This window comes from Haliotis asinina, chromosome 2 (assembly GCF_037392515.1).
Source record: "Haliotis asinina isolate JCU_RB_2024 chromosome 2, JCU_Hal_asi_v2, whole genome shotgun sequence".
In the NCBI taxonomy this organism is placed as follows: domain Eukaryota; kingdom Metazoa; phylum Mollusca; class Gastropoda; order Lepetellida; family Haliotidae; genus Haliotis; species Haliotis asinina.
Window position 1 is genome coordinate 23078398 of NC_090281.1, and position 10828 is coordinate 23089225.

Genomic DNA, 10828 nt, shown 5'->3' on the forward strand with positions numbered 1-10828 from the left:
ACCTGAAATTTCCTTGTTGTCAATGACAGTAAAGCTTGTCCTTGTACCTTCTTGAGATTGCAAGTCATTTAGAATACCAAAGGACTGCAACTGTCTTGTCATCACCTTACAAATGTGCACTCAGCAAATGGCGCGCATTTATTACATCACGTGAAAACCGTTGACAGGAATCCCTGCGAAGAGTAGGTCACCAGTACCCCATACCCTATTTTTGAGCTGTGTGTTAACAAACAGTTCCCTTTTCATTGTTGAGAGTCAAGGATCAAGGAGGAGTAGAATTCTGTACTGATAACATCATGAACTACAAACACGTTCTGGTATGTTACAAAGAAGTATGCAGTTGTCCAGGAGTCAAATTCTCTTCCTTCTTACAACAACAGAGGTTAGCTGCTCCTTAGAAGGAGGAGATGAATTAGGATAAGAGAAGAAGAGGAAAGAAGATAAAAGAAAAAAGAAGGAAAAAGAGGAGAGATCTGTATTGATAACGTCATGACCTACAAACTCGTTCTAACAGAACAGAAAGAGACAACTATTTTGTAGTTTGACATTTGAAGCTGAAGAATGGAGGTAATTGTTGAGTGTGTGTTTTTCAATTAATCCAACAATATATGAGACCACCCTTGTGAGGTGATATTTGACTCTTCCAAACAGTATGTAGCACTTGATTAACAAAGCATTATTGTCCTTGCAGTCCGGCGCTGTTTCAAGACGCAAACCTTTACTAAGATTAACTCCCATTTCTGAACATTGGACGAGGGTTACCTTGGTTATCTACTATCACCTTGGTGCTTTGTGAAAGGAGGCCTACGGATATAGTCGAGTGGGCCGTTAAACAACAAACCAACCAACTAGCATTCGAACCTACCATCACAGGGCCTTATTACGAATATATACTCATAAAAATGTAGGGGATAATGAACTTTCAATTTGGATAGGAAGTGTAAACGTCAACAAACGTTTCAAGGACAAACATCTAATGAACGCACCAACATTTCCCTCTATTACCACCCCTAAACACAACGCGTTATATGCACGTACACAACGCAGTAGCCCTATACACGTGTATAGGGTCCCATTCTTGATTTTGACATTTTTCAAGAAGGTCGAGAAATCACTTAGAACTTTAATTTTGACACCCATCTTGCATCACACATTTGTTAGTGTTTGTTTCCTATACATGCAAATTACATGTCATACACCAATCATCTTTCAAAAGCGACTACATTCCAAATAACAATGGTTGTAAAGATATGCAAATGGCGATGTACTCTCAAAACATTCAATAATATCATATCAACATTGATTGACTCCGATAAATCTCCTAAATATGTTAATCGTAAATAAAAAAAATGAAGATCCCCTACTTTTTTTGAAGAGTATATAATGCAACGCTAGTCGTGTCTGTGCAATTCACCCTAGACAATGTGCTCAGCCAATAACAATGAAAGAGACAAGATCAGTATTTTCCACTTGTTTTATTGACAAAACATTACGGTTAACGTCCCTGCAGTCAGGTCATCGTTGCCCCTTGCCCTGCCAGGACAAACATGTTGGTTTAATCGGACCCTGGGAAATATATGGGGGACCGTTTCCTGTACTTGTAGACGATGTCCGTGTACTTCACCTGAGAAAAGAGGCAAAGGTTGGGTTTTCAGTTCTACGAAATCCAGTAATTCTGGCTCTGTTTTTCGTTAACTGACTGATACAGATGATCTCCTAGTGTACAGAATTTATACTTACTTACCTACCATGCGAATGATATGCAAAAGATATATACTGAACAACACTAGAAACGTGCCCCACTAAAACCACACGAAAAATGTGAAAACATAGCTTTGAATGAATGAGTGATCCATTGTGATAGGGATCTCATTATATAAAACCCATTATGGTTGGGACATCTGCGACTCTATATTATAATAAATCGTGAAATGCACGTGCTTTTCAAAATTCTGACAGAATACTGTAAACACTGTAACCAACATCCTAAACCTCAACACCCAACACCCAACACCCAACACCCAACGCCATACATTCTACACCCAACATCCCCGAACCACAGCCCGCATTATTACCATCACTGATTATTGCAGATGCAAGGATTCTGATGTGAGTGTGTAGAAGGTCCAGAGCTAAAATTACATGGGGAATCGGGGGCCAATATTGCTCCACGTTCGGTACTCATTGCACTCTCCTGTCCGAGCTAGTTCAGAAAGCAAACCACACAACTTTATGGAAAGTGAAATTTTAAACCCCACTGTTACCGTACAATGTACTTTTGATTAAGTCAACCCTATTCTTTTTCCGGTATTCAAAAAGACCAATGAACGTGACTTTGTAAGTACGTTTTTGTCGAGTTTGCTTTTATGATTCTTTGCCGAGGAAGCAAATTCGACACCTGTCGAAACAAGCATCACTAAATGTAGCATCAGAATGTGGAAGGACGTTAAACTGACGTCAGTCCGGTCAGTTCTACCAAAATCCACTGTTTTAGTTTTCGTCAACTAATTTAAACCGACGACCATATTGGGGATTTCCGTGTCCTCTCAGTACACTTTGCCATTCAGTGTGTGGAACAAATCCTTGCTATCTATTACAGTGGATACAGAATAGCCAATGCACAGAAGTACATAGCTACAGTTTCCCGATTGTGTTCGATATTGTCGAAACGTCATAAATACCTCTTGCATGTAGGCCTTTTCTTCCGCATCTTGCAGCACGGCCATGAACTCCTGGAAGGCTTCACACACAGACACTTTGCCATCACCTACAGATAGAAACATTCATTCTGTTGTGACATCGTTATTACAAATGATGACCCGAAAGAAAGCTTCATATCACTGACTTTTAGGAATTATACAGGTTGAGGCTGTTTTGTGAAATCCAGGAGTTCGGATGTTGTGCTGATAACCAAAAATGATAACGACTCTGGAATTTGAGCCCTCGATCATGCATCTCTTGTACCTTTAACAGACAGATCGTCTCTTCAACGAACTAATGCACATCAGTCTGGTGGATCGCGCAATAACGTTAAATAATACTAACAGGTGAAGTTGAATGCTTTTGGGTTTTGTAATCTTGTACAGGAAAATCTGTGTAAAGCATCATATATCCCACCATCCTTATCGAGCAACTTGAATGCAGCATCGTCCTTGTCCGCTGCACTGAGTTTGAGATCGTTGTTGACGTCGACAACGTCGAAGACACGGCCTGCTACGCCCCTGCTGATGTCATACCGCTTCTTCTCCAGCATCGCGTAGGTGCAACGGTCGACCCCGGCATTTTCTGCACAAAACAAGGACATGGTAAATGTATTTGCAATTATGGACCTATTAACGGTACAAACCCGTGAAGGCCACGGGGTAGAATAGGCCTTCAGCAACCCATGCTTGCCTGGGCGACTATGCTTGGCGTAAGAGGCGACTAACGGGATCGGGTGGTCAGGCTCGCTGACTTGGTTGACAAATGTCATCGGTTCCCAATTGTGCAGATCGATGCTCATGTTGTTGATCACTGGATTGTCTGGTCCAGACTCAATTATTTACAGACCGCCGCCATATAGATGGAATTTTGCGGCGGCGTAAAACTAAACTCACTCACTCACTCATTAACGGTACAGGACAAGAAAAACTATGGCGTTCAGTGCCAAGAACAGGAACATGCCAAATGTAACAGCAGCCGTCGACTCCATCGTTAACCTCACAGGACAAGAACATGAGAAATGTAGGTGCAACTCCAACGTTAAGAAATACCCAATAAACACATCCCAAATGTGGGTTAAACCATCGACTCCAGGGTTAGACGCAACGCTCGACCAGGCTCATAGCTGTGATGGACAAAACCGTTCCACAAACACAGCTGTCTAGCAATTTCAACACAGTGATTCTGAATAACTTCTGTATCAGTACTAAAACTATACCCAATAAAAACATCCTTTATGTAGGTGAAACCATCCGCTCCAGTGTTAAACGCAACGCTCGACCAAACTGATAGTTAAGAAGGACAAGAACTTACCACAAACATAGCTGTCCTACAATTTCAACACGGTGATTATGAATAACTTTTGTATCAATACTAAAACTATTATTTACGTGTGAGGGAACTGTCGAATGTGCCTGCAAATGTACGGTCGTTCATCTCGGCGGAAGTCAGGCTGCCATCGTTGTCAGCGTCCAGAGCTTTGAGGTCATCCAGAACTTGACGTGTGTCAACATCAGTCATGGACTGGTTGGTGGGTCTGAGTGAATACAGAGTCACAGGCTCAGAAGTGACGTGTAATATTGCCTATGTAATACGCACAACAGTCTCCTCAAAACATAGAACAATATAAGATATCGAATTAATGCCGAATGTTGTTGCTTCAAACTGCTCCTGAAATCTTATTTATGGGTTGGAGGTATGCCTGTCTGAAAATGATGTAAAGCCACCATTAGCGGTGTTCGACACGGGTTTGAATAGGTCTTCAGCAACCTATGTCTGTTGTATGAGACGACTCTTGGGAAAGGGTGGTCAAGCTGGCTGGTTTTGTTGTTGATGCTACCGTATCGCAGTTTCTTAGTTCGATGCACATGATGTCAATCAACGGATTGGCTACTTGATCATTTACTGACCATCCCTATATAACTTATAGCTGGAATATTATTGAATGAACCGATACACGACCACCAAATATAAATACATGACTACTTCTACGCACGATCGGGGTTTCAGTCGCTCTGTTGACCACTACGTCCAAATGTGCATCAGGGCCCAGATTTTCGAAGCGCTCTTAGCGCTAAGATAGTCGTAAGTTAATGTTAATGTATGGCACTTACGACTATCTTAGCGCTAAGAGAGCTTCGAAAATCTGGGCCCTGATATTTGTGCCTTGTTCCTTTTCCATTAGGTTGACGCGGTATGTTTGTACTTCAAGGCTGAAGTGTCTGTATATGTACTTATTAAGACATTGTTGTACATGCATTTTGTATTAGTTGTAATTATTAAGATATTGTTGGACTTACAGTCTGCAGTAGTTGCACTGATTAATGTAGTGTTCTACTTACATGTTGTGATAGTTGCAGTTATTAAAGGTGTACTTAAAAGTTGGAGTAGTTGTACTTATTAAGTTATTGTTGTACTAGCAGGTTGTATTACTTTTAATTATTGAGATATTTTTGGACTTACACGTAGCAGTAGTTGCACTGATTATGGTAGTGTTCTACTTACAGGTTATCGTAGTTGCAATTATTAAAGGCTGAAGCAATTGTACTTAAATTATTAAGGTATCGTTGTTCTTATAAACTAAATTATGAGTGTACGACTACGTCAACGGAGGCAGAGACTGAAAGACAGAAATACTATTTTGTATTTCTCACCGGCCAGCCTGTTGAATTTGAAAGGAACCACATTCTGTATTCTTGTTGCTGCTGAACCTCTTTCCTAAGGCTGATGCAGAGGCCACGAATAGGGCCAGACACAACAACGGTCTGTACATCATCTGTGGATAGGTGTACAGTATGTTGGATATTCACTCCAAATGATTGCTCCTTTAACTGCACAATAACAAAAAACACATATAAACAGTATTCACAACAGAATAATACAAGAATATCCACATAAACATTTATTGCATACTTAGTGCAACGAACAAACTTACGTCAGGGTGTAGATGATATAGATAATTAAATAAATCTGTACATAATTTTATAAACCCAGAATGGGATCTTAGACCATTCATAAACAGGACTTTCTACAAAGTGAGAGTAAAAGTCAACAAACATCTACAGCCAAACATGAGAAATTATGTATAGCATTTTATGTTAGATAACATTCAATAAGGCGTTTACTCGAGCTTCGCTCCTACCTTCTGACCATCGGCAAAAGCTTACCTTGAAGTTCACTGTCCTCTCTTATACCGCTCAACTACACAACTTCGCCGGGTGGCTTTGTTTCTCGGAGCGTATACCTGATACCGTATTGCAACTACTCACAGAGTCAGCAAACAAATTGTCACTCAAAGTAGGGCTCTAGACAGGACGTACGCTGGTACCTATTTGCAATATTTAGGGCCGTGGTTGTCAGGCAATACCTTGTGCATCTAGGCTAAATACCGATTCATTATATTGTTACTTGTACTACTCACGTGCAATATATCCACAAACGGTGACGATTTTAAAATTCAGTTAACAAAATTGGATTACCCCTCGTCGGCACCCTCACCTTCCAAAGCTCTTTGGGTCAGCCTCCCCTTGGGGCGGAGCTATAACACAGACTCAGCGGTGGGAAACATATCGTCTCACACCTGAGCACATCAAAGTCGTTATCCAGTACATTGAGACAGGTTTGTATTCTTCCTAGTGTTATTACAATATTCAATTTGATCTTTATTCATCAGTGCTGAACCCGTTTAAGATTCGATGTAGAATTGTTCGTCCAGGAGCCCATGGTTGTTGTAAGAGGCGACTAACGGGATTGGGTCAAGCTTACTGACACGTCATTGTATCCAAATATCCATATATCGGTGCTCACGATGTTGATCACTGAATTGTCTTGAATATTGCAGGGCGCTGTGTTAAACAACAATCAATTACTCTATCAGCAACAATCAATTATTCAATCAGTCAATCAATTATCATTGCTTAATTACTAATTACTAATTCCTTTCCCTTTCAGTCTTAGGGCATAAAAAATTGACACCCTTAGTGCGAGGTGAATATGCTTCCTGACAGATGTGTAATGTGTACTGACATGACTGGTGGTCGTGTCATCAACCACTGATTTTTGTTTATCGTATGCACAATAACACTTTTGATATTTTGAAATTTTTATGACAACTACGTGAGTCTGGTTTTCCTTTGCAGAATGCTTGCCCTCCGACTTGCAGTTTTCGCCATCCTCTTCTGTGGGACCTGTGGTTTTTCCAGGTACATCACCACATCACCAAACACGATCCGGGCCACCCATGTATGTTCCTCAAGGCGGCTAACGGAATGGGGCGGTCAGGATCCTTGTGTAGTCAAGTTACGTTGATCGATGTTCATGCTGTTGATCACTGGATTGGCAGGTCCAATTTCGATTATTTACAGGCCGCCACCACAGAGCTGCAATATTGCCAAGTGTAGCCTTCAACAGCAAACAAACGATCAAAACATATTGTTACAATTTATTTTATATTAAACATCCCATAAGTTGAAACCTATTTTGGCTCACTCCACCATTCACTGTCTCTTACTGAAGGTTCCTGTTTTACCTGTTAAACGACTGCGACCCTCCCGAGGAGCTGGTGGGGAAATTCTGTGCTGCTGTGCTAGACAACGACGTCAACGGTGACGGCAGGGTGGACGGCAGTGACATCGGCAAAGATGTCCTAAAATACAACTATGACGGTAAGCACTCTTTAGCCACCGACCGAAACCGAAAGGGATACAACAGGAGGAGGGGAACTCATTTAAATTAAAACACTCCTTAAAATAACTATGTCAGTGTAACCTTTCGTCCTCCGGAAAGTGAAAAGTTACCTGATATGACGTAATTTATGACATGATCAATAAACTATATTATTATATTGAAGCTCGTGCTAAATAAGGGCGGTGGGGCAGCCCAGTGGTAAACGCGTTCACTTGCCATCCCGAAGTCCTAGGATCGATTCCTCATATAATTACAAAATATGAATTCCATTTCTGGAGTAAAACTAAACACCCCTTCATGTTAAATAATCAGGTGAATTTTCCTTGAAACGTCTAAAATCAGTCTCATAGCATGTTTTATCAATCATATTACTTCTAGTAGCACCAAAGAAGCAACGAAAGCGGAGCAAAAGCACTGTGATGAAATTGTTTCTTTTGTTGGACATTTCAATAAATATGAAAACAAATATGCACAATAGCTTTTTATTATTACTGAGCTGAAATGTGAAATTAAAGTTCGTCTGGAAACTTTTGGGAAGGACTGGTAAGTTTCCCAAGTTACCATTCCTGGTGTTCCTGCACTGTCTACATTTTGATTTTGGTATAGAGATCGTCTGCACTGTGTAGACCTTGTGAATGTATCAAAGTTTAACTTCTAACCAGCTAAGATGAACATCTTTAAAACATAATAACATCATGAAAAGGAGTATGACAAGACTATGTTTTACTTCTGACCATGTACAAGAAACGATTTGATAAACCACGTTTAGCGAATCTATTTCCAAAAACGAATATGCAGAGTTAGATTTTGCATTTCATTTCATTTTGAAACAAATATTGCATTGAAAAGATTGCCTCTTAGCACATGTTGGTAGCTTGAGGACTGATGTAAGATCAAGATTTTATATGTCTATTTAAAACAACGTTTCTTTATTATGTATCTGATAATCCAGAGAATATGAAGACTGGTGGGATTGTTGATAGCGGTGGAGTTAAAGATGGTGGTAGGAGAACTTGAAGAACCAAGAAACATTGTATTTTTCATTTTCAACTTACAGGTGACCTTTGTCTCATGGATGAATGGGAGGTCGTGAACAGGTGGACGTGTCGGTATGGATTTTCCGAAGAGTACGGCAGATATATGTACAATAGTTTTGACGTCAACCAGGATGGCCGTGCAACTCCAGACGACTTCGTTACATTCAGTAAGAGGAACTTTCAAATTGTGTGTCCTTCCGTCAGTGGCTCTCTTTTCCTACGCAGGGGAGATATCTGACCCTAACAGTCAGTTAACCTCCTTTTCTAAAGAAGGTGTTAGTGGTTTTTTTCATCGGGGTTGATTTACAGATTAAGTGTAATTTATCAATCGTGGAATGCACATCACAATAACATTTCTGTTCAGAAATGACTGAACTGAATAACTGGGATAAAACGTATAATGGTATCTTTTCAGATTTTACCAATGCCGACTTCCTTATGGCGCAATACAGCGTAAGTAAATAATTTTACTGTAGAAGATGAGGTGATGAAGGATGGTGACACAGATTAAAATGTCGTTGTCAAGAATCTACGTCGCCTTTCACAGAACAAATGAAGCCGTATATCCATAAAAAATTATCAGAGTTCATCAGTAAATAGATAGACATGTCTTGCTATTGCGAAGGTCTATAACGCGAGTACCTCTCGAACGAACCTAGTTAAGTTACAAATCAAATCTTAGTTGTATTGGACTGATATTGAAGGTCATTACATATTGTCCGTTAGAACGTAGTGCTCCCGCTTCTTCTCAGCATACCTCTCCAATACTGGTTGCATTTCAATGATGTGTGATTAATGCCTAAGATTAGTTTATCAGAAACGTCCATAACACACCGAAGTGCCCGTAGGCCAAATCGTCTTTCCATGTCATTTGTAGAAAGTCCCTTGATCGTGTATCCTGTTCCAGTTGGACATGAATATTTCCAAAGCGGCATAAAACAGCATTTAGTCACCCAGTATTATCCCGTCGATAGGTTACCTTGATTAAATGTCGATCTTCATATCAATCACTCTCCTGTCCACAGCGCTTCAAGAACGCCTACTGTGGTGACCCCAAAAACAGGGAGAGCCCCATTGACATGCTTCAATGTGACGAGGTGGACAAGCTGAAGCCAGCGGACATCAAGTGTGCATAAGCAGAATCTTGATTCACCTGCGATGTAGTAACGGCAATAAAAATGTTGATAATTGCAGCTGGTTTGTACTCCATCGTCGTCTAGTTTCCTTGCAGTGATTTAAGGGTGTTTTCTTCTTCTTTCTCTTCTTGGTTTTGTTTTGTTTTTGGTCGTTTTCATGGTGATGATTGACGATGGTAAGGCAACCTCGAGGTTAGGATTATTCCAGTATTCTCCAAACCGGGCTAAAACCATTGTTTCGCACTCACTGGCAACGGTGAATACATACAGACAAGCACTCATTGTACAAGGTGTGTAGATATCACAGCCAAACATACTGAAAGTATAGGGAAATATATTGTTATTTTGCTATACTCATTATGTCAGGTTAACAGAAAGCGTAGCATAGTTCGAAAAATACTTGGAATCTCAAAATAATTTAATGTTAACGTGATTAAATTACAAGTTCCGTAAACAACCCCCAAAACAAAGTTATTTGTCTGTATGATCTACACTATAACGTGGTTATAACACGCGTGCACACACACATGTAGGCTAACAGATAGCTCCTGAAGTTAGTCATATGACAGTATGCTGATGTTAAATTTGAACTCACTCACTAACTCTTGAAACAAGAGATGAAAAACAAATAACAATCATGAAAACTGCACCTTCAAGGTGTGTTGCAATCAAATCTGGTATGGATAAGACAGAAAAACACGAGAGGTGTTCAATATACTTAGTAATTTCAACATGAGGCCAAGTCGCAGAAAATGGTTCCGCATTTTTTTTAACATTCACATCAATACACTCCATTTGACCTTCGAACTTTTAATACCACTTTTATAGAAACCCTCAGACTGGTCCTCCAGCCATACATCACGGCAGCTTTTACGTCCTCGTCATCCTAGAAGCGTCTTCCACTGATGGCAGAATATATTTTCCAAAACGGGAACTAGTCGTAGAAGGGGTTCGATGTGTAGGGTGGATAATTTCCGCTTGGGTGACATGTGAAGGCCACCCTGACCTTAGATTATCTCCCACTTTCAAATTGTAGAGACAGCGTCAAACTGTGGAATAGTCAGGGGCATCTTTTCCCATCATTTTTACAGATACGATCATACATTGCTTTTGTTTCGCATCCCTCCTTTGTAAGCGCGTTGTTCATGGTTGAGAAAACCTGTGATTGTGACCACACTTTGGTAAATGAAGCCATCATGTCTAACTTACTGCTGTGTCTGTTACTTGTCATGACACGTGTCAGTCAGATGTTTTGAGTTGCGTCACACC

At 40.4% G+C, this 10828-nt stretch overlaps 2 protein-coding genes across 2 annotated transcripts; one reads left to right on the forward strand and one right to left on the reverse strand.

Annotated features, from left to right (window-relative positions):
• Positions 1 to 1460: 1460 nt before the first annotated feature.
• LOC137272366 (uncharacterized) lies at positions 1461 to 5531 on the reverse strand. Its single transcript, XM_067804738.1, has 5 exons — positions 5355 to 5531; positions 4092 to 4237; positions 3118 to 3285; positions 2682 to 2767; positions 1461 to 1624 (listed from the first exon to the last, which is right to left on the reverse strand). Exons 1-5 carry the CDS (start codon positions 5474 to 5476, stop codon positions 1556 to 1558), a joined length of 591 nt encoding a protein of 196 aa, XP_067660839.1. The 5' UTR covers positions 5477 to 5531; the 3' UTR covers positions 1461 to 1555.
• Positions 5532 to 6242: 711 nt separating this feature from the next.
• On the forward strand, positions 6243 to 9616 carry LOC137272367 (uncharacterized). The gene is made up of 6 exons (XM_067804739.1): positions 6243 to 6319; positions 6840 to 6902; positions 7216 to 7364; positions 8444 to 8590; positions 8839 to 8876; positions 9449 to 9616. The coding sequence occupies exons 2-6, from the start codon at positions 6841 to 6843 to the stop codon at positions 9557 to 9559; spliced, it is 507 nt and encodes a 168-aa protein (XP_067660840.1). The 5' UTR covers positions 6243 to 6319; position 6840; the 3' UTR covers positions 9560 to 9616.
• Positions 9617 to 10828: the final 1212 nt, after the last annotated feature.